A 26,438-nucleotide genomic window follows, 5' to 3' on the forward strand; every position below is an offset into this window, starting at 1 on the left:
TAGCGAGCAAAGCTCTGTCAAGCTCTGTCACGTTACACCGCCCCGTCCGTCTCTTTAACGGAGATTGTCCTGTCAAGTGCCAGAATATCCATGTTAGTCCTGTCACGTGCCGGAATATCCCATGTTAAGAATGTTGGGTACCAAGCCACGACGCCACAAAACTTGTCCAAATACATTTGCGCGTCTTTGGCACTAATGAATCATATTTAATTTACAGCGACACCCGTACGGCCCGTGATCTTTTTTCCTTGCTCGCGTGATCAGCTCAGCCCGTCCGTACAGTGTCGATGGTTCGAACGAGATCATCGAATTTGGCACCGGCGATCTCTGCCACGATCTTTTTGTGCTTGAGTATCTTGAACGTGGGCACAACTCGTATGCCGAGCTCTTTGGCAAGCGGCTAGAGAAAAAAAAAAGAAAAAAAAGAAAAAAAAAAGAGTTAAAATTCCATTCCACACACAAAGAAATGATAAAACTTGCCTTGTTCTCTTGGTTGCAATCCAGCTTGAGAAACATCACGTCCGAGTATCTGGAAGAGAGCTCCACGATCTTTGGAAACATCATTTTGCAAGGGCCACACCTAAAGAGCGGAAAAAAAGCGTTTTTCTGTGTCAAGCTTCCGGAAAAGAAGGGAGAGAAGTTTACCATTGGGTGTACATGTCGAGCACCACGACCTTGTCCCCAGCTCCATCAACGAGCGGCCAGAAGCTATCCTTGTCCACCTCTGTAACACCACTCGAGGAAGATTGGCCGCTCGTCACAACAGTGGTAGAGCCGGATCCCTGTTGCATTGCTGCCACCAGAGTTTTTGGCCAGAGAGATCTGGACGAGCAGCTCGATCTCGCTACGCCCAGCGAAGATTTTAGAGCCCCCAAACTTGTAGCAGCAGCAGCAGCTGTGGCTGTCGCTCCAGCTCCTGGAGTTGAAGCGAGAAGAGCCATAGCTGCAATCCAACACCACGCAACTCAGCACATCTTTCTTCCTTCTTTCCACTTGGTTTTAGATTTGGATCACCTGGCTCCAAAGATCTTCTTCATCACCTGAGGGCCTCGCAGCATATTCACTTTGCTCTTCGAGATTCGCGAGAGAACAAGTGGCTCGCGTTGCCGGATCGTATTCCGACGTGGAAGATCACCCTCCACACACGCAAATCTGTGACTTTTGTGCCTTGATCAATCTATATGAGAGTTTCGTTTCCTCAGAACTCCTTTAACTTTGAGCTCAAGCACGTAAGTACCTGAAAGAGTTCTTCCAAAGTTCCGTGCCAGTGAACTCTAGCTGTCCGCTTGTTTTCTCTTTGTTTTTCTTGCTTCAAGCTTCTTCGAAACAAATTCCTGGATCGCGGATCAAGTCACACAAACCGTGAACTTTGGAGAGAAAAATGCGCAAGTATACCGACAATAAGTAGCTTAGCAGTTCATTGTACAGGTACTGTGAGTGTACAGGTACTCAAGTGTGTGTACACCAACCAGACTCTCAGGAGCGGAGTAAACTTAAGGTTCCTAGACAGGGGTACTTAAATATTTGAGTGTAATCCGCCCCCACTGTGAAAGCGTGTGCAAACTCTGTAAGATGACTGTGATTGCCAAACAGGAAGGAAGACAAACGAGGAAAGCGAAAGCGAAATCGAAAGGAAAAAAGAAATGAAAAACCAACGTCGATGCGATGAAGATCAAGAGGAGGATGCAGTAGAAGAGCTAGATGAAATGGAGGAGACTTACTTCACCACGAGACCACCAAGTTAAAGCATAGTAAAGTACTTGCCATGAACTAAAAACAGTCCAAGCTGAGAAGTGGTACATCACGGAGCTCTGGTCGATCGATCATCTGTGTGTGTGTGGTGAAGTGTGTGCTCTCTCCCTGTGCCTGTACTTATTCTTTAAAAGCGAGTGGGTGTTTTGGCCTTCTCAACGAGCACGATCCGTCCATTCCACTCTGTCTGATCCAAAGCCTCGATAGCAGCATCTGCATCCTCGTCGCGTTCTAGAGTCAAGAACCCAAAACCCCGAGACTCCCCCGTCCTGGGAAAAAGTGATTCGAGTCAGATAAACACATTTTTTACCACATAAAAAAAAAAGAAAAGAAACCAACCTCTTGTCTCGCACTATGCGAACGTCCTTGACTTTGCCGAACTTTGAGAACTTCCTCTCCAGATCCTTCTCCGTGGTGATGAAGTTGAAACCAGCGATGAACAAGTTGTTTCCTGGTTCTCCCAGGCCATTGGTTCGATCCGCCGGAGGAGTCCATGGTCGGCGCCGCGGCGATCGTCTCGATCGGTAGCGCGGAGGAGAGCTCCTCCTCCTCGAGTAACGTTCCCTGTGATCACAACCAAACAAACCATAAGTTCCATATTCTCTATTGCTATGATTTACCTTGGAGAGTAGCCCCGTCGTGGAGATCTCCGGCTGTAAGGACTCCTGGAGCGCGATCGATAGCGTCCCCTGTGCGCCGGGGAGCGAGATCGCGACACCGAGCGGCGCCTTTTCGGGGAATACGAGCGCCTCCGCCTGGGGGAATACGAAGGCGATCTTCTCGCCGGAGACCTGGAAGAGCGCTTCCTGACTGGAGATCTGGAAGGAGAGCGCGATTTCCCCCGCACGGGCGACCTAGATCTGCTCCTGGAGCGCGACGCCGGCGACCGGGACCTGGAACGATCCCGATCTCTCACAGGAGATTTCGAATAACTGCGGCGAGGCGAGCGCGATAACGATCGACTGCGGTGCTTGGCGGCGGCGTGGCCATTGGAAGACGCTGGCTCCGGGGCGGCTCCCTCGCGAGGAGATGGGGAAGAGGACGGCGCCATAGCCAGAGCTAGGGTTTATCTTTACCCTAAAGCTCTAGAGTTCCATCGCTTTTACGTGGGGGTTTATTGACGGTCGTGACGTGGCAAGGGTTCATATGGCATGGGCTTTTTCTTCCAGCGCCATTGCTGCTCCTGCGCGTGGCTGTCGAGCTACGATCGAGTGCAATGCATCGCCGTCGCGCTGATCTACATCCAGGTTTGGCTCTCTCCTCGATCTTCTTCGCCTGGCATCGCAGGTTCTTGCTCAATCGATCGATCTCCTCTCTCTTCTCTTTCTTTGCCCTCGCATTCGCATAGCCGACCGCGTTCTTGCCCTCCTCCGATGTTTTCCCATTGATCGATCATAGCTGTCGGTGCATCGTGTTCTTGGTCGATATTTCGCGAAATCCCTCTCGATCGAGCATGGAAATCTCTTCTCTCCTTCACAGATCCTCCGTTTTCGCAGATTCTTTGCGCTGTTATCGGCTCGTTGGGAGCCACATACGCTGGAGTCGCGGTCGCGAATTTGGCAGTAGCACTCTTCGCGTTGGTAGCAGTGGAGAGTGGCAGCCAAAACCTGGGACGAACCTATGCCGGTTTGCTCGCCTGCGCTCTTCTTCTAGACGTTGCTTGGCTCGTCCTCTTCACTCGTGATATATGGTAAGAACTGCGTTCTCTTTGATCTTCTAGAGTTGATATATCGTTTAAACCTCTTGCCAGGCACATCGCCAAGGATCCAGACGCTGGATCATACGTGAAGTTCTCAGTGATGGCCGTCCTGTCGATGGAAATCGCGGGGTTCGTGGTGCGCTTCTTCTCGGCTTTCCTTTGGGTGCAAATGTACAGGCTCGGCGCGTCCAGGGACTTGACAGGGCTCTACCACCACATTGATTTCGGAGGGATCGGAACTGTGGGTTTCACGACACCGCTCGCCAGCCCCGCGCCATCTCGCCAAGTTTCTGGGAAAGAAGACATTGTTGGTGGCTCCATCTACAACCCCGCGTACTATTCTTCGCTCTTCCAGCCCGCTGGAACACTGGCAGAAGCAAACGTCGAGGTAAAAATCCTCTTTTTTCTCTCGAATTCTCGTGGTTTGATCACTGGTGTTTGCTAGATCGTGGAGGAGAAAACCAATGGAGACATGGCTACCGCGCTAGCTTCTTGTCCAAGTGAGCGATTGTAAAGATGGTGGTCTTCTTCGAGGTAGCTTATAGATTCGTTTGATTTTCATGGTTTGATCGTTGGTGTTTGCTAGATCGTGGAGGAGAAATCAAAAGGAGACACGGCTTAGCGCGCTAGCAAGTGAGCGATTGTAAAGATGGTGGTCTTCGAGGTATCTTATAAGTTTGTTTATTCGCACACCACACGATGATAGTAGGGAGGGGCACAAGTCAGTAGTGATCGATCACTCAAGGCTGGAGAGTTTGCGCTTGAGCAAAGGTCCCGGATTGCTGGAAGACCCTCGCAAGAAGCAGTCGATCGAGTAGAGCGAGAGGGAGAGATTGACCTCGTCTCTCCCCCACGTCGATCGGGGCTGGGACTGGCAGCAATTCCTCTTGAGCATAGGGCCCAAGTGGAGGAAGAAGAAGCGGCGGAAGCCCCCGAGCGATTCCACCACGGCTCTGATCTGCTGCGCGGAAGAACACGCCGGCACGGGGCCGGATCCCAGTGGGTTCTTGTGGCCGCTGGATCGCCGGCTGCGCTTGGCGGCGGCGGCGGGCCAGTGGAGGATGCACAGCGATTCCCACAGCTTCTCGTGCCGCGCCACGCCGCTCCATTGCTTGCTCACGCACGAGACCCTAGCCAAGGAGAAGGCATCCAGATGCTTGAATACCTCGAGGAGCATGTCGTCGTGGATGGGATTGTGTCGCGGGGTCCCCATTCCCGGGCGATGGACGATCCGGAAAGCTCTTTCTTTCCCCCTTATCGCGAAATTTAGGGTTCTTGGGCGGATTTTAGGGCTGCTTTGTTTTTGGCGCCATGGCGATGATGGAGAACAAGGTGAGAGAGGGAGCGATTCTTCTTTTGCCGGATTTTTATCTTACGAGGTTTTGATCGATCCAGTCGCTGCTGTGGGCGCATCCGGAGAAGAGCGGGCAGCTCCTGAAACGCGGGAGCGACATCAAGTCTTGGAAGAAGCGGCAATTTGCGCTCAAGGACACATTCTTGTTCTACTTTAAGATTTTGCCTACAGTGGTACGCTACATTTGTCTTATTCTTTAATGGATGCAAAGGATTTTTATTTTTTTTGTAGGAACAATCCGAGCCAACTGGTGTGATTCCTTTGCAAGGATGCAAAGTGGAAGCCATTCCGGCTGGAGTCCATGGCATCAAGAAATACTCTTTTATCATCAATCTTCCGGACAAGTATATATTGACAAAGGCCGTGAAGCGTGCTCTTTATATTCTATCAGCGCACGACGAACCGGACAGACAATCTTGGATTGGTACGCTGGATGAAATTTCGTTTCTCTTTTCTCTTTTCATTCTTTTCTGTGTGATGTCTCTTTGTTTGAACAGATGCAATTCGTTGTGCCTCTGTATCCAAGCAGATTATTCGCGCCAAGCTCGAGCACTCGAGGCTTGAGGTAAAATCTCTCTTCAAGCTTAATGAAGGGGTAGTTCTGAAAGAAACAAAGACCTTGCGTAGGTTCACGACCTGGAACTGCGATGGAAGGTTGCAAGTGCTCTGGATGCCGGCAAGGTACGTTATCAAATTGTTACACTAAACAAAACCTTTGACTCTAAACTTTGTTTTTCTCGTCAGAAAATGCCATTTGAGCTGCAAGAAAGCGTTGTCATGCAAGCTCTGGCGGACGAACTTATGGAAGTTTACTACTCCATCGAGCTTTTAAACCAGGCAGGGAAAGCCTTTGCTTTTGCTACTGGCGTTTAAGTCCTTGAAATTTCAGAGACTAGAGGAAGCCACGGACAGGTACAGAACAGCGTGCGAGCAACTATCTATGCTAGAGCAAGCCAATGCCATGTAAACTTCTCATTCTTTCTTTTCTTTCTTCTCAGTTTATCTTTCCGGATCAAATGGAGCTACTGAATTGTAGGCACCAGGAAGCTCTTATGCGTGAAGGATCTATGCAAATGATGCATAAGATAAGATCAGGTATGATCTTTCAAAGTTTGGTTTAAATTTTTTCTTTGCTCACTCGTTTTGTGTTTCGTGTTTTAGACGAAAGTGAATGCAACGGGATCCTCGAGTACTTGGTCGCTGCAAGGATATCATTAAGAACACTTCAAAAACAGGTAACTCGCGATTTGTATAGAGGCAAAGCCGTGAAAAGTTTTCTACAGGTTGACGCACTGTCTGGCCTCAGTGAAGGTGGTGAGGGGGTTCCATCTTATGTGGATATAGAGGGGCTACTAAGACAAACTTTGGCTCGCCTGGGAACTCTAGAGGTATCAAAAAAGAAGTTTTCAAGGATGATGGTCTCACTGTTTTGGATTTGCAGTACCAAACATGGGGAACTGAGAACTTGCCAGACGAGGAGCAAATTGCGAGCCTCTATGCTGCGATCGAAGCTTGCCACAAACAAGAGAAGCATCTGGTGAACGAAGCAGCTATATTTCTCGGCTATGCTCCAGCTGATGTGGGAAGTCAAGTCACTTTACCTCCCCCAGCAGCTGGAGGAGAGAATACATCCGAAGATCATTGATCTTTCCTACCAAAATTTCCTCTTTTTCGGCCTCTGCTAGCTTGGACGACCATCGCCAGTTTTCAGCACCCAAGTAGCACCTCTCGTGTAGCAAAGTTCCTTCATTATCTGGAGCACAGAGATCAAGTATGGGAAGTTTTGTAAGCTTTTGAGTACCTTTTGGTAAAGTTGATTCGACGGCATTTTACGTAACGCCAGCTTGAACGCTTCCATGATCTCTGATCTTTGCAAGCCAGCGGACTTTTGCTTCAGTAACGCGATGACCACTTCCCTGCACGAAGACAAGTTAGAAACTACGCACATAATCTACTTTCAAACAGTACCTAAAAGGGTCTTGAGTGGGATCTCCGAGCTGAGTTAGGAAGTAAACACCGTTGATGTTCGTCGCAATGGTGTCCACAATTGCTGTTAGTTCGGCCACTGGCGCCGACGCTCCTTTGGCAGCTGCTACTGCCGAGGCCTTCTCCTCGACTTTAACGTTGTCTGCTTGAGATTTTGTGATTGCCGATTCACGCAGGCAGTGACAGATGAATTGCAGCCTGTGGAAGCGAGTTAACAAGATTATCAAACGCTAGCAAGACAAAGGAGAAAAAACGAGAGAGAGAAACTTACGTGCACACATGGTGTTTGAGAAAGATTTGCGTGAGTGCGTCCGGTAGAGCAGCAAGCGTTTCCGGTGCCATGCTCGACGAAGTTGAGGGCCTCGGTGGAATGCCTGTGCTTGCTGCAAGGCCGCTGCCTGGCTTAGCACCCATTGCCTTGCCAGACCCCATTTGTTGGACGGCTAGAGCCCTGTCGCTAATGAGCTTATCTCCTGCAGTCCAGCGTTGGAGCTGATCTTTGGCGATGGAGTTATGACGCTTGATAAAAGTCTTGTCTGTGCTTTCGATGAACTCCCAGCCGCCTGTCTTGATGTTTTGCACTGCGAGAGGAACAAGTATCTCCCGCAAAATCTCCTTAGAGACCCTGAGTTGCTCGAGAGTTTCACGACTGACCACCCGGTTCTTGACAAACTGTAGGAGGATATAGTCTCGAATCGCACACCGACCACCTGTGTAGCGCATATTACTCGTTGCCACCCAGCAGCCTTGCACCAGATAAGCTGTTTTTTGGAGAACATCCAGAACTTCCTCCTCCGTGCAACCTGCCGGAGCCAGCTTCATAAGTCTTTCGAATTGCAGCACATGTACTCGACCCTGATATTTTACCGCATTACAACCGACTGTGTTTTTAGAAACTCTTCCTTACCTGAGACAAGACAGCGTGCAATCTCTTGTCCAGCGGCAAAGTATCCAAATAGCTGCAAAGTGCGTCGGCAGATATTCAGAAGAAATGAAGAAAATAACAAATTCTAACCTTTTCGAGAGAGGCTCTTTTCCTAGTCCTGGCACGGCTTGTGACGCTGCAGCCGAAGGCGCACGACCAGGGACCAGTTTCTTCATATATTCATTCCTGCCAAAAGTAAGAACAAGTTCTTTCGCATCTGTTCACGACTAATATCACTTACCGAGACATGTCGAAGCGGATGAGATTGTTTGCGGAGGACTTCATTTTCATTTTGATTTCCTTGGTTACAGGACTGTCTAACCCATGCGGCTCAAGTGTGATCCACGCCTGCAGAAGGAGCATGTTAGTAGGAAAACTGATTTAGATAGAAACAGACCTCGGCCTCCTCAAGTTGTTTCAGATGCGCGTATGACATCAATCTAGATTGCTGCTGACGCTCTGTCTCTTGTTTCTTTATTTCCACCTGCAAGTTCGTCCCCGTCAGCTACTGAAGTGGAAAAAGCTAAAGAATGGAACACACCTTAAAAGCCACAGGCTCTGGTTTCTTTTCAGTAGCAGCCCCTTCCTCAGCGTCGGGCATCTCGTCATCACTTTCAACGCGAGTGATATTTTTTTTCTTCTGCTCATCAGCTTCGTTTAGATAACTCAACGACGGACGAAGTTGGACAATCGCATGCAACGGATTCAAGTGGAGCTGTAGAAAGAACATGCATGAGGACCAAGGAAAGAAGAGAGATGGCAAATAACCTTGTTCCCTTGCAGAATTCCAATGGCATAGTTCGTCGAGAGGTTGCCTTGAGTAGAAGTTAACGTCTGGGAGGAGATTATCAGGAACAACCCATCGATCTTAGCGTTTCACCTGTTTAGCGATTCGGAGATGGTCGTCCGCGGCGTCATCATAGTTGTCTCCAAACCGATCGACTTGAAGATCAACCTCGAGTTTCTGGTGTTGGTGCTTCACGCGAACCTGATAGCAAACTAGAACTCAATCCGGGAAGAAACCACTAAAACGTAACGTAAAGAACAAACCGCTTCGCATCGTTGTTCCAACTCGTAAGGTCTCCAATACGGTCGAAGAGGATATTGGAGAAGATAGAACTATAGCAAAATCTATAAGACAGAGAGAAAGAGAAATCCATACGCTACCTTGGTGTCTGGATCGGCTGTAGGAGTAATATGGACCTCGATCTCTCTCACCACTGTATCTCCATCCTCCACGATATCGGCCACTGATTCCATCGTCACTTCCTCTGGAACACTGCTTCCAGCTCCATCCATCCCCTCCCAGACCACAGCTCCATCCTCCATTTTTACCTTGATATCCATTTCCTCGTCATCGAGGATGAAATCCAGAGGCTCCGGCTTGACATCGATCTCCATTGTATCCTCGTCGATCACTGGAGGCCGATCCTCGATCTTCACCTGTGGTGGGGGCTGCGCGACGCTGGAAGCATTGGCGCTGGCCTCCGATCGCCTCCCGCGAGCTGGAACTCGCGGCTTGAATTTGGGCTCCATTGCCACACAAACTTTAGGGTTCTTGGACTAGGTTAGATTTTTGGAGCGATCGAAATGTAGCAGCCGAGGTATGGATCGCAGATTCTCGGAGTACACCGGCCATGGCGCTGCTGCGAGCGTGTCCAGCAGCGATCCTTCTTCCACCGCGGTGCCGCTCCAGTTGTTCGTGCGCCAGGAGATCCCTGGCGCCTCAAATCCGGGGCCCTACATTGCGGATTGCTTGCCAGATTTCGCCGGCTATAGCTGGATCGCGTATGGCGCGGGCAGCCAGCTTGTAATATCGATCGTCGCGTCGCCAGACAAGAAGGAGGAGTTTGGGATCGCGCGCTTGTTTCATCAGGCTCTAGAGACGAGGCTGGTCGAGGTATCGGACGAGGATTCTCGTGTGAGTATCGTCAGCTGGGGGAATTCTCAATCCGGGAGCGTTGGGGCTGCCGCTGGAAAGGCGATCTACATCTTTGCTCCCAGATTTCTTGGAAGACCTGAGACACAAAATACTCCAGGTGATCTCTTTTATTTTCTTCCTCGCTTCATGGAACTGGAACTAAAACACTTCCTTTGTTTGCAGCTCTTCCGCTAGAATGGGAGCCCAGGAGCATGCTCGTCCATACTTTTCCTGTGACACATTTTTCATGGAGCGGATCTGGCGATGGTATACTTTCGTCGGCTGGATCAAAGATCTCGATGTGGAAGCAGGACGATGATGGGTCTGGTAACTGGGTTCCTGTTTGGGAGTCTTTGGTGGAGTGGCCTCAAGCGCTTGTGGCTGCTTCGTGGTCGTATAGGGGTCTCGCAGCGTCCACTGATATGGATAACTTAGCAGGAAAGGATCTTAGAGGAAAGGCTACAGTGTGGTGGTGGCAAGAAGGCTCAGAGGCACAGCCAGTGGAGCTTTCTCATCCAAGGCAAGTTCTTGCTATACAGTGGAGGCCCGTGTCAAGGCAAAATGGAAAGGTGGTGGAGGAAAGTGACCATCACAGGCTGATACTACTTACGTCTTGCCGAGATGGAGTTGTCCGGCTGTGGCTGGAGATTGACAGTGGGAAAGCTAGAGCCGACAACGCCATGATCAAGCCAGCGTTTTTCGTCAGTGCCTTGATCGAAGTGAACACGAGCTTGCAGGCAACACTGGGACTGGACTGCTTTGTGACTTGGGGGTTGGAAAAATCGCAGGGAAGTAATTTCGCCACGGGGAATTCGACAGAGGTTGCGGCTTGTGAGTGGATCGTGGGGACGGGGCCTCGTGGAATCGTTGCACTTTGGTCTTTGCATTGCCTGGACGATGTGTATCCTCCGCGCTGTCCTCGAGTCTTACTGTGGCAACAAGGGACGTTACGTTTGCTCGACTCGGAACCAGACATCGCAGAGAATCCATGTTTTTTCAAGGCAGTGATTCAGAGAGCTCAATCTTCGGTTCCGCCAACTTCGGTGGACTTGTTCGAAGTTTACGATGGAGGTCTGTTGAGACGCTCTCGGCTTTGGCCCCCGGTCACTTCCATTGGCGGTGGTAGTGGTCTTGTGAGGAGAGCATCCGATACAACGGGGTTGACGAGTAAGATCAAGATTGGTACGTGGGGACGCTCTCACGAGGATTTTCTCACGTTCGGTCACACCGGGAATAAGATAAATCTTGCTCTACATCCGGCTCGTGCAGCAAGAGTGGCAGCATCTGTTGACAAAGCAGGAACTCTTCTACTTTGGCAAACTAGCCTTCCTCTCGAACCTTACGTCGAAGCTCCGCATTTGCACGTATCATCCTGGAGACTCTGTGGCAGATTGTCCATACAGACCGAAAACTTTCTGCCGGCACTCTGCTGGTCTCCGGCTCTACTTTTGGGTGATAAGATGGTGTTAGTGGTGAGCCATTCCGACAGCCTCTCCTGTTATCTCGTAGTAAGGGACAGATCGAAGGAACAACACTGGCTCGCATTAGATCTGCTATACGAGTTGCGGCCTCCAGTGTCTCAAGAAAAGCTGGTACTGGAAGACGTGTTCGTGATCCAGAACTCTGCACAGAAGGATCAGTCGGTTCTTGTTCTTGTTGCTTGCGGGAACAAGGGAAACGTGGCGATGTCCTGGACCTTCAACATCGTCTTATGCGAAAAAGATGGTGAAGAAGATCAACAAAACTCTCGACAGTCGGGCATTCCTTACAAGGGACCACTAGTGGGGGCTGAAGAAGCAATCTACACAACATGCTTCTGGACTGGCTATATGTTTATGGCCCTTGGAGAAAGACTCTTGAGCGCAACCTCCCATTATCCGTCACTGTATAATTTCGTTTCGGGCTGTGAAGACGGGTCTTTACGGCTCTGGCGAGTAACTCTGCCGGAAAATCAGCATCTCAACTCCTGGGAGTGTGTTGGTCGACTGACAACAATTTCTTCTGAACGGTTCACTTTGCTAGCTGTGGGTAACCATGGCACAAAGCTGGCTTCTTCGACGCAGTCTGATTCAACTCTGAGAATTTGGGAGATAGTTTGTGGCTCAGGCAGCTACTTGCATTACCTTACAGGAGAGATCGTCCTAGCGCAAACTCCAGCTGCATTGAGCTGGTTCGAAGGTGGTGATGGAGTTTCAATGCTGGGGATAGTGGTTGCCGGTTTAGTCCAGGTTTACGTTGAAGCCCGTGATGACGCATCCGACTACTCGAGCTGGGTCTGCCTAGCATCAATTTCCACTTTGCATTGCGTGGATGGACTTTTTTGGGGGCCACAAGCGTCGCTTGTTGTGACGACTGAAAGCCGGATACAACTTCTAAGTCAATGGGGGACGGAAAGCGGGTAAGCATTGTCTTTATGCTTTACTTTCAAATCGTTAAATTTTGATTGCTCAGTGGAACTGTGGAGATGTTGTTGAAGGCAGCTATTACAGCTTCACGACCGCGATCTCTCTGCCATCCGAAATCGATTTTGAATTTTCTCTTGAACGGTATGCTGCACTGCCTATTCTGGTTTCGTGAAACTCATAGCTGGCTGTGATAATATGGCTAGGAGAGCAGCACCAAGCAAGTATCTGTCTTCGACGCCTCTTATCCCTTGCGGCTGAAAGGACATGCGACTCTCTTGAGTTCCCGTTCATTTCGATACATGATATTCAAAAGGAGAAGAAGTTGGAACACACCGCGGTAACACAAACAGCAGCATGGGTCTTTGGGGAGTCGATGGAGCACTCAGACAGTCTTCACGATGTAGATGGTCCGTTGAGCGCTTTGGAATTGGAGCAGCTTACCTCGATTGTAGAGCTTTTTAAAAATGGCTCTCAGCTTCTACCAGTCATCCACTTGCTTCAGGGGATTCGTCAGTCAAGTCAGTTTGCATACCTTGATGAACCCGGCCAAAGGTAAGATCTTTTTAATAACATGCAATCACTTATAGTGCATTATCCAGGGTTGCTATATCTGTTCTCTACAACAAGCTTCAGAATTTGGAAGTCCTTGTAGATTCTAAAACGATTGCATGGGCCCTTCAGTCGGAATGCAAGGATTTACTCGTTGATATGCTCATTCCAGAGAACAGCATGTCATGGTCCGCTTTAAGAGCTCTTGGAGTTGGTTTTTGGTTTACAGATGTTGGACAGCTTCGTGCACGGGTAACTACTGGTGCATATTATTGTGATTACTGATCTGTGCTATCTCGTTTATGTTGTCAGATAGAGAAACTGGCAAGGACTCTATTTATGCAAAGCCGTGATCCTAAGGACTGTGCTCTTTTCTATATTGCATTGGATCGGAAAACGGTACTGTCCGGCTTATTTAAAATGAGTCGGGATGAAAGCGACAAACCTTTGGTTCAGTTTTTTGCCAGGGATTTTCAGGTACGTGCTTTGAGTGTATCCAAAAGATTGTTTCAACCTTTCTTCTTTTCTGGTGTTAGGACGACAAAAACAAATCTGCTGCTCTTAAAAATGCCTACGTCTTGATGGGAAAGCATCGGCATGAACTTGCAGCTACGTTTTTCTTGTTAGGGGGAGATTTAGAATCTGCAATATCAGTGTGTACCAGAAACCTTTGTGACCCGCAGCTAGCATTGGTTATATGTCGCCTGAAGGGGAGTAATGAGCAACCAGCAAAAGATCTTATTTCTAAAGATCTGCTTCCAGACGCGAAAATTTCCGATAAATGGCTTGCGAGCGTATTTCAGGTATTTTACTTCTATTTAAGTATAAGAATGTGAGAAGACGGTTGTTTCTTTCTGCAGTATTTACTTGGTGAGCGTCTTGAAGCTCTCTGCGAAATAGTCGGAAGTGACAAAGATCCAAGAAAACTACCTCTTCTCGATCCTGATGTTGGAGACTACTGTCGTGTTGTTCTCTCGAAACCCGGAATGACTAGTTCTTCCATAGCAAACAAGGCGTGTCGGATATCTGCTCTAGCTTTGAAGAAGCTTGGACTTCCCGTAAGATATACTTCCTCGCTGTTTCTGATCTAATGTTTTACTTTTGCAGTTAAGAGCTTTAGAGATTCTGCAAAGATCGTCACATGAAACTTTCAGTGCTGGTCAAATGGATTGGATTGTTCCCGCTGTGGCAGAAAAGCTTGCTGTACACTTCGTGGAAGGTCTCGCCTTGCAATACATGATCGATGCTGGGGAGATATGGCGCGACTTCAAGCAAAAGACAGCGGACAATGGCGTTCGGGATCTAGCCATCCTCAACCGCAAGTTTTCTATCGATTTGGCATCTTTGTCTAACTTGGTAAGCTGTTTCCCATTCTTTTTAGCATGTTTATTATTGTGTTATCTTTACAGCTTGAGCTCACCGCATGGCATCTTGGGCGTCCATGGTTTGGTTATTGGTTGCTCAACACCGCAACTATATCTACGGATTTGCCATCACCTTTCAGTTCTTCGGCTAATTATAAAGAAACCATTTTGGAGTTCGTGTCTTCGACAGAGATATTTTGTGCGACATTGCTAGCCTTCGGCCCTGCCATCTTTCCATCAAGTATTTCATTGGATACATATGGGAACTTTCAACCACTTTTGATGAACGAGGGACATATTGGTCTAGCAACTGACAAGGCCTGGTCTACAACGTTGCCTCAGGTTGAAGAATTAAGAAGTTATGCAAGCCAGATCAATCAGTTCGTATCCAGCAGCAGCTCGATACCTGATGAAACGGAGAGACGGCATTTGTTTCTACTCGCCTTTATATTTCTGATGGGAGCAGCTTGGCTTAAGAGACAGGCGGAGGTGCTGTTATTTATAATTCAGATGATGCTGGACACCGAGACAACTTCTGGACTCGATCTTAACGCCTGCTTTCGTATGGAGCCGTCTAAGACTCCTTTCGACGGGTCTGAAACAAAGTTACTAAGCGACGATGATACATGGCTCTTACTTGGTGTTGCATTGTGGAGCCGGGTCCTTACTTTTCTAAAACGGCAGCTTTCGACGGTGGCGACTGAGGTTTCTTATTCTGGCTTTGGCAGAGTTTCTCCTAGGCAATCGACTATCAAATCCTTCTCTCGACTATCGTTCGTAAGCGTTGCCGAGCAATCTGTGAAACCTCGCCGACAACCTGGTGCCGAAGCTCTGTTATCGTCCATAGGCTGCATATTTTCGAAACTAAGAACTCAGTTGGCACTTCGGGTCAGGGACACAGCAAATGGGGCTTCACTTGACTTTTTGTGGAAGGAAGGACCGGATGCTGGAAACTATATCCAGAATTCGTACGTGGAACTTTGGAAGCTTCTATCTGTAAATGAGGAGGTTCGCGCGGCCTTGAAAATGGAAGGTATTGATGGACAACAGCCGTTGGAGAGCAAGGTTGGCTGGATAGCAGAAACAAGTGATAGAAGTTCGGCTTCAGCTGTTCCTGCTCCAGAAGAAAGTGGCATCCGGTCTCAGCTTAGTAGGAGGTTTAGTATGAAGGGATTGATCCGGAGCCACTTCAACACTAGATTTCGCAAGGACGACGAAGCTTTGCATTCGCCAGGCGATTCACTGGAGGTATATCATTTTCCATTTCGACTTTGAATTCCTAAAGAATCCGTTTGTTTGTCCTTTGCAGGCTATCTCAGTTAACAGTTGCAATCCCGAGCAAGTGGTCGTTGCGAGCAGTAGCAAGGTACATTTTCTCATCTCTAGTGTCATTTCGTAGTTTGCATGGAAGCTTGCCGTTTGTGAGCCTACAAACATTGTGCAGGCACAGTGAGCATCCTGTGCTCGACTTTTTTTTCCATTTGGAGCGTGTTGAGATTGCTTGGAATGTCTCTGGGATAATCCCAGTCGTCGAATGTAAGCACTTGACTGACCTTGTTTTGTGGCTAGCCTGCACAAGTCTTTCCATACTTTTGATTTGGTACTTTTCTCCAGGGACTTCTTTACCTTGAACTTAATACGTATGGCAAGTTTTCTGAGTCTAAAGACAACTTGTGGGCAGAAGCTGACTGGCCTCAGGATGGCTGGGCAGGATCAGTGTCAACACCCGTCCCAACTTTTGTCACACCCGGTGTAGGCTTGGGTAGCAAGAGCGGCTCGGGCATTGGACTAGGTGGTGCAGCAGTTGGAATGGCAGCACTGTCAAAGTCCGTAAAGGAGTCGAGAAAAGCTGCGGTTGGATTTGGAGTTCCAGGATATGCAGGCATTGCAGCCTGGCATATGGGATGGGAGGAACTAGCAGACTACGATGGACTCGTCGATCCTCCGGCCACTGTTGAGAACGTGACAACGTCCGCTATAGCTGCACATCCTTTGCGGCCTTTCTTTCTCGTCGGCGCGAGAAACACTCACGTTTACCTCTGGAAGGTACGTTTTAATCACGTTTTCTCGTCCCTTGACTCTTATTTTGTTGCTGCCCGATATAGTTTGGCGAGTCGTCGGCCACTGCAACTTATGGTGTCTTGCCGGCTGCAAATGTCCCACCACCTTACGCCCTTGCTTCCGTTTCTTCCGTCCAATTCGATCGTTGTGGTCATCGGTTTGCATCCTCAGCAGTCGATGGCACTGTGTGTGCGTGGCAGCTCGAAGTTGGAGGCCGAAGTAACGTCTGTCCTACTGAGTCTCAACTGTGCTTTGACCGCCATGCGTGGTACTGTATTCGCGAGCTACAGTTCTATTCGATCTCTCACGGTCGGCCACTGCAGGGACGTCACTTTTGTTGGTGAGAGTGGCGCTATTATTGCAGCGGCCGGTTCTAGCCCCTCGGGAGAGAACCTGGTCGTCTGGAATACTTTAGCTCCCCCAAGCTCGGCGCGAATGTCGATTTCCTGCCATGAAGGTCTGTCAGCCTGTCCGTCTTCCTTCTTTTTTACTAGTATCGTACGTGTATATCTCATACTAGAGAAATGTTTTTGTTCTTGTGAAGGTGGTGCCAACTGCCTGGATGTATTGCACGCGGACCTTGGTGGCTCGCCTCTGATTATAACTGGAGGGAAGAAAGGAGATATCTCCGTCCATGACTTTCGATACATTACAACCGGCAAGGCCAAGCGTCGCAAGAACGGGTATCAAAGAACAGGCGACGATGGTCGTTTCGTGTGGCACATACCGAAAGCTCATACAGGTATGTATCTTGATTCGATTCGAGCTGGCCGATTGAATTTTTATTTCTCGGTTCTTGGACGTAGCGAGTGTAACCAGAGTGCGAGCAGTGCCAGGGACAACACTGTTTTTAACTGGCAGTAAAGACGGAGACGTCAAGCTTTGGGATGTGAACAAATGCGAGCTCGTAAAGCACTGGCAGAGAGTCCATGAGAAACGCTTGTTTCTTCAGCACAATACGCCAGGCTTGGGTGCTCTGGTTCAGGTGAGTGTTCCTCTCTCGTCGGCAAGGAATTGATTAAACCAGGCAGGCCTTCCTTGTTTCTTTTCTCTGCCTTTGTTTTCTTTCCATTTCTTTCGTTTTCTGCCGCTGCACGTTGATATAATAATGCGTGCACTTGCTTCGTTTCAGGCAGCAGTGATGGATTTGAGGATCTTACCAAATGGATTCATTACATGCGGGAGCGACGGGGCTCTTCGGCATTTTCGATTGGAAAGCGAGCATCACTCTGGTTGACCCGTGAAAGGTAGTGTTTCCAGTTTTTTGGCTTAAAAGCTTGCTTTCGAGTAGCTTTCTTCTTTTCTTCTTCGTTTTTTATCGCAGCCCTTTGGTGTTGTGCGCAGATTAGCATAACTTATAAGAACGCAATGCGTGTCAGAGAAATCCCAGAGATAAAACTGAGGATGAGGCTTTGTCGGGCATCCACCTGACAGGCTGCGGACGTGGATGCGTCTCCGCTTGCCACGTGCCGTGGTGTCGGGTGGGCGCTGACTTGCCGGTCAACTTTACCGTCTGGTGTAAGTATGGTTAGTGCTTTCACTCACTATACGAGTATTTCTTTTTTTTACTTATTTATTTTTTTTGTGTAGGAGATTGGGTCCCCTTGGCTTGAATAAAAGATGTTAGAAAATGGATCTCAGTGCAAAGTGGTATCAGCCTCAATGCCTTTTGTGGATGAGGGGAATCTTTAAAATATTGGTATGGTCAATGTACGTCGCTTGCTTTTCTAGAACACTAGGAACATTTTTGTGGCAACCAAAAAGAAAGCAAGAGAAACAACAGGGACAGAAATAAAATAGCAAGGCCGCTTCTTCGAAACTCCAATACCATAAACCCGAAGTACTTCCAACTAAGATCGTTCATAAACACCCACAGACTCAGATACATGTTTAAGGAATAATTCAAGTCTTTTTGCGTGTTTAGAGAAGAATCCACGTATTTAAAACAAATATTCGAGCATGAGCACGAAGTAAACATGTAGCTGATTGAGATTATATACCCGATGAATGATATGATTTAGTATCATATACAATGCAGGTTTATATGATTTAAATTATATACACATGTTCTTCTCTTGTGGAACGAAGTTGTGAGTGGTGAACAACTCATCGTGCTTTCTTGCTTGCAGGATATGCCGCGGGTACACTGGAAATCTTTGACGAAACACGGCTTTAAGCAACAGGGGGATATGCCACTCTCTGCACGCAGACAGACAACACGAAACCAGGCGAGAGGGGGGGTGGTGGATTCGGATTCCATGAAACAAGATATTATGCTCCCCGCGAAAAGACGTCTCGTCTCTTTGGAGGGAATTCCAGAATTCTCGCTTGAGCTCGCAAAAGCTCGAGGAACAAATCCAAACGTATAAGTGTTACATGCACTATGGAGTTTTCACTTGGAGAGGGGATTAGAGCTTTCTTTTCGGTGTTGTCTCGTATAGCAAGAAAGGAACGACTTTGCGTGTCGGCACATTGTGCCCATTTCATATCGAAACATTAATATATCACTTGTCAAGCTCAGTAGGACGAAGCCGGCATTCAAGATTTTCAGCGTGAAGTCGTTTTGGCGCTGCCGGTGTCACGGTTTGGGGTTGAAAAACTTTGCCGTGGCTACGATACGGTAGCCGCCTGGTGGTGAAAGCGAGAAAAGAGGAAAAGTACTACAAACAAGGAGCTTGAGGTGGTACTGTGAACATTGAGTTCTAAGTTTTCTAAAACTCTCACGTACCTTCTCTTTCGTGATCTCGTGCTCTTCTGGATAGACATCTATGTCTTGTTTACAGTTGTTTCGTGATTCTAACTAGCTTGAAAACCTGCGAGCTTGCAATGTTAAAAGAATGTCAACTTATAGAGCACGGCAAAAGGAAACTTCTACTTCTCTGTAAGGCCTCTGGGATGCCTTGTACAAGCCGGGGGATGCCAAGTCTATCCAAGAACATCGACACAAGCAATGTTAGTGAAAGGTTTCTTTGTTTATCCCCAAAATAATCTAAAGCCTTGTAGCTTTTGCTGTTCTTCTTGTACAACACTCCCATAGATAAGCTCTAGCAAAAGACTAGATCCAAGCCAGCACTAGACGTAGCCTTCATCAACTGGAAGTTACTCGTCTGCGGGTTAATCCAAATAAAAAACCACACGATTACGACTTGTCTTTAGCCAGAAACGCTTCCACCAAGCCAAGGCTCGAGCAAGGACATGGTGTGGGTTGAGGAACCATTTGAGGATGATTAGCATGCCATTAAAGAAACTAATAAAATAATGGGCTCAGTGCACTATGAGATCTATCATGTAAATAAGTATGATAGAAAAGCCAGAGCTCATGGAGGAAAAATTGTTAAAAATTACAGCAGAAACTACAAAGAAATACGTAAGTTAGTCAGCTGTGTATTACAGTAACAATTAGTAATGCTGGCTCTCTCCCAGGGTTTTTTTAATAGCTAGATTATTTACCTACACATTGCCTGACACTTATAAGCCACAACACCACTGCCTTAGTTCTCATATTTTCATTCAAAGTCTCAATTGAGTTCCAGCACTATATGCTTTGGAGCACACTCACTCACACACGCACACTCTCACACTCATATCACACACACCCAAAGTACAAAGTTCTTGAGTGGAGTGATTTAAATCCATCCCAGGGAGCTAGGAAGAAATTCTTAACTGGTTTGATGGAGATCATCCATGGACACTCCTTCACAGCTGCCCAATTTTGCCCAAGACCAACATTGATTGATCCATTGGAGTGATTCACCCAGAATTTCTTGCTACCTAGAGAAATTTCTCTTGTTTCTTCTTCTCCTCTCTCTATGATCATGAGCTCCAAAGCAATGATCCATCACCAGCATCACCAGCAGCAGCAACACCACCATCTCAATCTCAATGTCAACAATGTGCTGCCAGATTGGATCAAGCCACACTACTTGACAGCAATTCACCACACTGCCCACCAGAATCTCCCCATCGCCATTCCAATTCCCATGCCACTCCCAAATCCCCCAAGCATCAAGAAGGAGTCGCCATCCAGCGGCCAGGATCGCGACCATCGGACGATCCCCACCGCGCCAATAAAGCCTCTCTACGATCAGCACGGGCAAAGCGCGCAGTCTTGCTCCTCCTCCTCGATCCCTTTCGTCAGCCTGCGGCGGCTGCCAGAGATCGCCAGCAGCAGCTCCAGCAGCGCCTCCGGATCAGCATCCGCCACTAGCAGCAGCTGCGGCGGCGATGGCGTCCAGCAGATCCAGACCGGCATTCTCGACGACGATCGCATCCCACTGGCACTGGCATTGCAGCTGGATCAAGATCGAGCGCGGCGGCGGCGCGAATCGTCCTCGTCGCCAAATATTTCGGATCGGGAGGAGGCCGCCATGATCGATTCTCCCGGCGCGGGGCTCCGGATTGGACTCCCGACGGAGGCGATCGCCTTGAGCAGGAGCAGCAGCGCCAGCGCCAGCGCCACGGCGGCGATCGATCAGGGCAGTAGCAGCTCGGCGGCGGTGGCGGTGGCGGTGGCAGTGGCGGATCGCTGCATGTTCCAGGATCAGGGAGCGGGGATTAGGGGCAAGGGCCAGTTCTGGATTCCAACGCCCGCGCAGATCCTTGTCGGGCCGACGCAATTCTCGTGCCCGGTGTGTGGCAAGACGTTCAATCGCTACAACAACATGCAGGTAATCAAGCGTCGAGACTTCCTGGTCGATTTCTTGCCGTGTTCTTGCGATGGATATCTTGTGTTCTTCGTTTCCGGTTTACTTGTGCGTTATACTGTCTCGTCGATGGATCGTGTTCTCTTCTTGTTGAGAGAAATGGCTGGCTGGAGTGCTCAATCTTTGGTTGATAAGAGCTCTCCTTGGATGCCGTGTGTGAGAGTTCTTGAGGTATTTGACTCCCTTGGAAGCCTTTTCTCTTCTTTTGTCTGAGAGAATCTCTTCAGATGGTACTCTTCGGTCAAGTTGGTTTTGTTCTTGCGAAATGGGAGATGACTGACTCATTTCTCTTTTGGTTCTGTTTCCATGATCCAGATGCATATGTGGGGGCATGGATCGCAGTACCGTCGCGGCCCCGAATCCCTCCGCGGCACGCAGCCCAGCGCGATGCTCCGGCTGCCGTGCTACTGCTGCGCGCCGGGGTGCCGCAACAACATCGAGCACCCGCGCGCCAAGCCGCTCAAGGACTTCCGGACGCTCCAGACGCACTACAAGCGCAAGCACGGCGCCAAGCCCTTCATGTGCCGCAAATGCGGCAAGGCGTTCGCGGTGCGCGGCGACTGGCGCACGCACGAGAAGAACTGCGGCAAGTTGTGGTACTGTAGCTGCGGCTCGGATTTCAAGCACAAGCGGTCGCTCAAGGACCATATCCGCGCGTTTGGGAGCGGCCACTCTCCCGTGGGGCTGGATGAACAGGAGGAAGATCCGGACGAGGACGAGGACGAGGAAGCTGGATCGAATTCCACCAACGAAGACGACGGCGAGATGGACACGACTATGACGGCCATCTCCAGCTAGAAGCAGTCTTTGTTTTTTTCTTGTTTTTTTTTTCTTTTTTTTTTTGCTCCAAGAAACAGAGCACTACCTATGAAATGTAGTCAGAGTTTGTTCAGAATTCAGAATGAACCCTAAAAATTGATCAGAACTCAGGCTGAACCTTAAAAGTTGTCAGAATGAACCTTACAAATGTCAGAATGAGCAGCTTTCTTGGTTCAAATGTTTGAAAATCTGTCCTTTGTTGGGCACATGGTGAAGAGATATTGGAGATCAGGGAGTGGTGCGGATCTTGGATGGATCGCGGCGTTTCAGCTCCAGACACTATCTATTACATGCAGGAAAACATAAAATTTGTAGCATAACCTATCTGATCTCTCTCTCTCTCTCTCTCTGGTGGAGATTTTTCCACGGCATTCAAAAGGCCCAGGTCTTTTGTCTGCTGCTGCTGCTGCAGCACATCTTCAAAACTCACACGCAAGATTGTTTAAGTTGGAGCGATCACGTCCCGAGACACGGCACAAAGGGGATGAGCGCAATGGCTCTTTTTTTTGTTTTCCGGCAGAGTTTCACGCCCCTCCACGAGCGGTGTGCGTATAATTATGCAAAGTTCACCCGTGAACATACCACCCGCACTACAAGAACTGTGTTAACAGCGCGGAGACGACGAAAGCAGGTCGCCCACGAGGATGATTTCCTGGCAGCTTGTTCCACGCAATTGACGGCGATTAACAAAACCCTAGAGAGATGTGGGATCCCGCGCGTGGAGATTTTATGTTTTTCTTCTTCTGAAACGGCTTCGAGGCTCTTTCTCTCCCACTGTCTAGAGTTCGGCAGAAAAGACATCGTTTACTGGGGATGAAAAGATGCCTTACATGAGCAACTTATACTCCCATTGACCGCCTCCTTTCATCCTCATTCAACTCAACGCATTTGTTCACATGGTTTCTGGAGTTAATATATAAAAACAGAGGAAAATCACAACACATGGACAAGGCATGAAATCAAGGAAAGCACTGGTCACCGCCCGTAATCCTGCGGCATGCACGCTCTCGTGTCCCCCATTCTGTGTCTGAAAGGCGAGCGCACGCGTGCGTACGTGTGCCCACCCCACAAATTAGGGCTCCTGCTCGCCTGGGGTGGTAGGTCAAATGTGAAAAGTATGTTGGTTGCTTGTTCCAGCCCAAGAAAATAATATTATGGCCAGCCATCATTTTCCTAGAGTCGGCAAAAACTTACAAACATAGGTAGTGGAGGGTGGTGGATCATGGGCGGGGAAAAAGCCCTAATTAGCGAGCGCGTCGTCATCATTCATGCACCTGGATTTTGGTTATTCATATTTGTCTAGTTTATATTGGACACGGATAGATATTGCCGAATGTTTATGACAGTATTGTTTAGTCCCGATTAGCTTCTATTGCGATAATAGATACGTGTCCACAAGATTCCCATGTGGTGGATTAGTTGGTGTGGTCAAAAACAACGAGACAATGTTCCCTTGAGCTTGATAGGAAAGATGCCCAGATCAAATGTAGTCTCTAGTGGCAACAAATCTTAACCCTTGGGAATAGTTTAGGGTCGCATAAAACTGGACAGTGTCCGTGCACGTAATCGCGCGCTTTTATTTAAATGGCTAAAGATCCCTCCGGCGAATATGCGTTAGAATGTTCTACGTGGATACCCCCCATGGCATGGGTGTGGATGGACCCATGGCGTGAGTCATGGTAGGCGCAAAACGACACCATCGCATGCGCGCGTGAGCGTCGGTGTGGACCCATGCGCATCTATGGCGCATGAAAGGTGGCCTACCATCGCCATACCACGACATGATCAAAACAACACAAGAAAAATATTTAGTCTTTGATATCTTTTGTATGGTTTCTTTTCCGGCTCTTTCCCTTCAATGCCTCGAGCGAGTGAGTGCCTCTTGGAGCACAGCAACGCTGATAGCTAGCTTGAAAGAGAGAAAACAAAAAAAACAACAAACACAAAGGCCACTGTCAGCCGAGAGATTCCTGGAAAGGTTCCAGCGTGGACTGGCTGGTCAACAGATTCGACAAGAGAACATACGAGTTTGGATCGCTTGCGTCGATCAAACTCGCGGCCTTGACACCTCGCTTTGCGTCGCCGTGAACTCTGCAAGCACTCAAGAATGCCCGCCACGACACGGCATCCATAGCCAGGCTGAATTCCTCCGCCTCGCCGAGCCGCCCAACTTTGGCCAGCGCGTCCACGAGACACCCAAAGTGCTCCGCCAGCGGCTGGATTCCATGGTCCTCCACCATGGAGCTAAAGCACGCCATGGCGTCCTTGACGAGCCCCGAGTGGCTGCACGAAAGTATCGCGCACAGGAAGCTGACGTCGTCGGCTTTCGTCCCGTCCTGTTGCATCTTCCAAAACAGCTTCAGACTGTCCCTGGGATTCCCGTGCTGCGCGTTGGCCGCCACCATGACTGTCCACGAAACCACGTCCCGGCGTTTGATCCTCTCGAACTCGCGGTTGGCGGCGTCCAAGTTGCCACACTCGGCGTACATGTTGACGATCGCGTTCCGGACGGTGTCGTCGCTGTCCAGGCCTTGAGAAGCCACTCGGAAGTGGAAGAGCTTTCCCTGAGTCGGGGCCACGGCACCGGCGCAGGCATCGAGCGCGAGGACGTATGAAACTTGATCCGGTTTCGTGCCTTCCATGTCCATCGCCTGGAAGAGCTTGAGAGCTTCTTTCGGCGAGTCGAGCTGGATGTAGGCCGTGAGCATTGCGTTCCACGAGACCACGTCCTTCTTCTTCAGGCCGTCGAAGACGCACTTGGAGTTTTCGAGGCTGCCACACTTTGCGTAGAGGTTGATGAGGAAGTTTGCGACGATGTTGCCGTCGAGCTGGAAGCCACTGGCCAAAACTCGCCTGTGCATGGCTTTGGCAGACTCCTCACCCGTGTAGACGCAGGCGTTGAGAAGAGCCGTGTAGCTTATCTTGTCTGGCTTCAGGCCTTCCAGGTCCATCTTCCAGAGGAGCTTGAGAGCCTCCTTGCCGCAGCCGTGCTGGCTGTACTCCACGGCCAAGGCGTTCCAGGAAACGAGATCCCTGCTCGGCATCTCGTCAAACACCTTCCTGGCCTCGTCCAAGCGCGCACACTTCCCGTACATGCTCACCAACGTGTTGTTTACGTTGACGTCGCCGCCAAAACCAGTGGCAATTGCTCGAGAGTGAGCACTTCTTCCACGCGTTAGATCCCCCGAGCTCGCACAGGCGTCGAGAATGCTCACGAACGTCACCTTGCTCGGAGGAATGCCTTCCAAGTCCATCTTCTTGAGAAGCTCCAGGGCTTCTCTTCCATGCCTGTGCTGTGCGTATGCTGTTATCATCGCGTTCCAGGAAACCACGCTCTTCACCTCCATCCCTTCGAGAACACCTCTTGCCTCTGCCAAGCTCCCACACTTCCCGTACATGTTAACCAGCGTCGTCTCCACAAACACGTCCATCATGAAACCACTCGCGAGGAAAGTAGCGTGAAACTTTCGTCCCTGTTCCAAGTCTTCAAGCGTTGCACAGGCAGCTAGCAAGCCAAGCAAGCTCGCCCTGTTCGGTCGAAAGCCTTCCATGCTCATCAACCGAGAAAGCTCCATAGCCTCTCTGGCATGCCCGAGCTGTGTGTAGGACGTGAGCATGGCGGCCCAGGACACCGAGTTCTTCAAAAGGATGCCGTCAAACACGTCCCTGGCCTCGGAAACACTGGAGCAGCGTCCATACATGCTGAGGAGTGCGTTTCCAACGCCAACATCTGTAGTGAAACCATCTGCTGTAGCTTGCGAGTGGACTTTCCTACCGTGCTCCAAGTCCGTGCAAGCATCCAAGATGCCGACGAAAGTGAAAGCGTCAGGCCTGGTTCCATCCTGCTGCATCTCCTGGAAGACTCTAAACGCCAGCGTCGAGTCTCTGGCCACCTGCGAATACGAAACAATCAGTGCGTTCCACGAGACAACATCTCTTTGTTCCATACCGTCAAAGACAAGCCTCGCGTCGCTGGAGCTCCCGCACTTGCCATACATGGTGATGAGGCAATTGGCGACGATGAGATGGTCTTCAAACTCCGTCGCGGCAATGCTGGCATGCACAGCGCGACCAAGCTCGAGAGCTCCCAGAAGCGTGCACGCCTTGAGAGCCAGGCCCACCGTGAAAGTGTCCGGTCTCACACCCTCAGCGTGCATTCTCCAGTAGATCACCAGCGCTTTGAAAGGATTGCCATTCCGGATGTGAGCCGTGATCATCACTGTGGCGAGGCACTTGTCCGGAACAACACCTTCCTCCACCATCTTCTCGAAAAATCCCACAGCCCCACTGTAATCCCCGTTGAGAACACAAGCCGAGACCATCTCGCTCCACGAGAAGAGATTCCTGTGAGCCATCGCTATAGTGTCGAAAACTCTACGCGCCTCCTCCAAGCTGCCGCACTTCCCATACATCCCAATCACCATATTCGCTAGCCGGCGATCACCGCGACAATCGCTCTTGCTGACGTGATCGTGGATTTTCCTGCCCTCCGCCAATGCCTGCGCCTCGCCACACCACCGGAGCAATCTGCTATAGCTGCCGATCTTGTCCAGAGATTCTTCCAGAGATTCCAGAGCTCGATCTACATCCATACCTCTCCCGTCGGCGATGCCGCCGCAAGAATCAGCTGCATCGTGCGATAGAAGCCTAGAGAATCGAGAATGCGAGAATTGGATCCGCCGGAGCACCGCCCGCCCGGGCATGGGCGAAGAACCCTAAATTACAGAGATTCCACTAACGGATTCATAGCGACACGTGCCCACGGGCACCGGCTGGAGCCGGTAAGATCGCGAGACACGTGGCGGGAGCCTGGTCGCCGCAGATGGCGGTGCCGCCGTGCACGGGCTACAGCCAGTCAGCAGATCCCGTAACCGGCCCAGGGAGTCAGCTTCGTCTACCT

General features: G+C 49.6%; 9 protein-coding genes across 14 annotated transcripts; 4 read left to right on the top strand and 5 right to left on the bottom strand.

The window, feature by feature from the left end:
• Window positions 1-107: 107 nt before the first annotated feature.
• On the bottom strand, window positions 108-1,503 carry LOC9633823 (thioredoxin F2, chloroplastic). 2 transcript variants are annotated; one of them, XM_024684319.1, is made up of 6 exons: window positions 1,400-1,503; window positions 1,238-1,334; window positions 1,015-1,177; window positions 646-943; window positions 481-580; window positions 108-400 (listed from the first exon to the last, which is right to left on the bottom strand). In XM_024684319.1, the coding sequence occupies exons 4-6, from the start codon at window positions 939-941 to the stop codon at window positions 266-268; spliced, it is 531 nt and encodes a 176-aa protein (XP_024540087.1). In that variant the 5' UTR covers window positions 942-943; window positions 1,015-1,177; window positions 1,238-1,334; window positions 1,400-1,503; the 3' UTR covers window positions 108-265. The 2 variants fall into 2 exon arrangements, with proteins under 2 accessions (XP_024540087.1, XP_024540085.1); XM_024684317.1 differs by having other exon boundaries at window positions 646-1,177.
• A 238-nt stretch (window positions 1,504-1,741) lies between these two features.
• Window positions 1,742-2,836, bottom strand: LOC112349604 (transformer-2 protein homolog alpha-like). Its single transcript, XM_024684316.1, has 3 exons — window positions 2,373-2,836; window positions 2,092-2,316; window positions 1,742-2,021 (listed from the first exon to the last, which is right to left on the bottom strand). The coding sequence occupies exons 1-3, from the start codon at window positions 2,801-2,803 to the stop codon at window positions 1,880-1,882; spliced, it is 798 nt and encodes a 265-aa protein (XP_024540084.1). The 5' UTR covers window positions 2,804-2,836; the 3' UTR covers window positions 1,742-1,879.
• A 32-nt stretch (window positions 2,837-2,868) lies between these two features.
• On the top strand, window positions 2,869-4,141 carry LOC9633824. The gene is made up of 5 exons (XM_002979117.2): window positions 2,869-2,999; window positions 3,249-3,442; window positions 3,503-3,839; window positions 3,897-3,985; window positions 4,038-4,141. Exons 1-4 carry the CDS (start codon window positions 2,904-2,906, stop codon window positions 3,963-3,965), a joined length of 696 nt encoding a protein of 231 aa, XP_002979163.2. The 5' UTR covers window positions 2,869-2,903; the 3' UTR covers window positions 3,966-3,985; window positions 4,038-4,141.
• LOC112349605 (F-box protein GID2-like) lies at window positions 4,117-4,690 on the bottom strand. The gene has a single exon (XM_024684320.1). It carries the CDS (start codon window positions 4,662-4,664, stop codon window positions 4,188-4,190), a length of 477 nt encoding a protein of 158 aa, XP_024540088.1. The 5' UTR covers window positions 4,665-4,690; the 3' UTR covers window positions 4,117-4,187.
• Window positions 4,671-6,726, top strand: LOC9660350 (pleckstrin homology domain-containing family D member 1). The gene is made up of 11 exons (XM_024684315.1): window positions 4,671-4,783; window positions 4,847-4,978; window positions 5,037-5,229; window positions 5,303-5,370; window positions 5,433-5,486; window positions 5,550-5,642; window positions 5,695-5,768; window positions 5,842-5,900; window positions 5,967-6,040; window positions 6,089-6,193; window positions 6,247-6,726. The coding sequence occupies exons 1-11, from the start codon at window positions 4,763-4,765 to the stop codon at window positions 6,448-6,450; spliced, it is 1,077 nt and encodes a 358-aa protein (XP_024540083.1). The 5' UTR covers window positions 4,671-4,762; the 3' UTR covers window positions 6,451-6,726.
• LOC9660351 (DNA-directed RNA polymerase III subunit RPC5) lies at window positions 6,341-9,262 on the bottom strand. 2 transcript variants are annotated; one of them, XM_002979273.2, is made up of 13 exons: window positions 8,884-9,262; window positions 8,767-8,835; window positions 8,597-8,704; window positions 8,485-8,550; window positions 8,258-8,431; window positions 8,114-8,200; window positions 7,958-8,064; window positions 7,807-7,902; window positions 7,699-7,750; window positions 7,063-7,646; window positions 6,774-6,989; window positions 6,607-6,721; window positions 6,341-6,558 (listed from the first exon to the last, which is right to left on the bottom strand). In XM_002979273.2, the coding sequence occupies exons 1-13, from the start codon at window positions 9,250-9,252 to the stop codon at window positions 6,487-6,489; spliced, it is 2,115 nt and encodes a 704-aa protein (XP_002979319.2). In that variant the 5' UTR covers window positions 9,253-9,262; the 3' UTR covers window positions 6,341-6,486. The 2 variants fall into 2 exon arrangements, with proteins under 2 accessions (XP_002979319.2, XP_024540079.1); XM_024684311.1 differs by having other exon boundaries at window positions 6,341-6,721.
• A 10-nt stretch (window positions 9,263-9,272) lies between these two features.
• LOC9633825 lies at window positions 9,273-17,841 on the top strand. 4 transcript variants are annotated; one of them, XM_024684306.1, is made up of 19 exons: window positions 9,273-9,755; window positions 9,821-12,035; window positions 12,089-12,183; window positions 12,246-12,594; window positions 12,642-12,843; window positions 12,904-13,068; window positions 13,128-13,394; window positions 13,452-13,649; window positions 13,699-13,947; window positions 14,001-15,203; window positions 15,265-15,321; window positions 15,570-16,001; window positions 16,061-16,284; window positions 16,340-16,473; window positions 16,561-16,758; window positions 16,823-17,001; window positions 17,149-17,263; window positions 17,361-17,543; window positions 17,607-17,841. In XM_024684306.1, exons 1-17 carry the CDS (start codon window positions 9,323-9,325, stop codon window positions 17,251-17,253), a joined length of 6,705 nt encoding a protein of 2,234 aa, XP_024540074.1. In that variant the 5' UTR covers window positions 9,273-9,322; the 3' UTR covers window positions 17,254-17,263; window positions 17,361-17,543; window positions 17,607-17,841. The 4 variants fall into 4 exon arrangements, with proteins under 4 accessions (XP_024540074.1, XP_024540075.1, XP_024540076.1 ...); XM_024684307.1 differs by having other exon boundaries at window positions 17,361-17,534; XM_024684308.1 differs by lacking the exons at window positions 16,061-16,284; window positions 16,340-16,473; window positions 16,561-16,758; ... (2 more) ...; window positions 17,361-17,543; window positions 17,607-17,841 and adding an exon at window positions 15,400-15,491 and having other exon boundaries at window positions 15,570-15,684.
• A 1,684-nt stretch (window positions 17,842-19,525) lies between these two features.
• On the top strand, window positions 19,526-21,644 carry LOC9660352 (zinc finger protein WIP5). Its single transcript, XM_002979120.2, has 2 exons — window positions 19,526-20,683; window positions 21,035-21,644. The coding sequence occupies exons 1-2, from the start codon at window positions 19,826-19,828 to the stop codon at window positions 21,515-21,517; spliced, it is 1,341 nt and encodes a 446-aa protein (XP_002979166.2). The 5' UTR covers window positions 19,526-19,825; the 3' UTR covers window positions 21,518-21,644.
• A 1,742-nt stretch (window positions 21,645-23,386) lies between these two features.
• LOC9660353 (pentatricopeptide repeat-containing protein At4g18520, chloroplastic) lies at window positions 23,387-26,241 on the bottom strand. The gene has a single exon (XM_024684171.1). The coding sequence runs from the start codon at window positions 26,239-26,241 to the stop codon at window positions 23,494-23,496; it is 2,748 nt and encodes a 915-aa protein (XP_024539939.1). The 3' UTR covers window positions 23,387-23,493.
• Between the last annotated feature and the right edge of the window lie 197 nt (window positions 26,242-26,438).

This window comes from Selaginella moellendorffii, unplaced genomic scaffold (genome assembly GCF_000143415.4).
Source record: "Selaginella moellendorffii unplaced genomic scaffold, v1.0 SELMOscaffold_40, whole genome shotgun sequence".
NCBI lineage: Eukaryota > Viridiplantae > Streptophyta > Lycopodiopsida > Selaginellales > Selaginellaceae > Selaginella > Selaginella moellendorffii.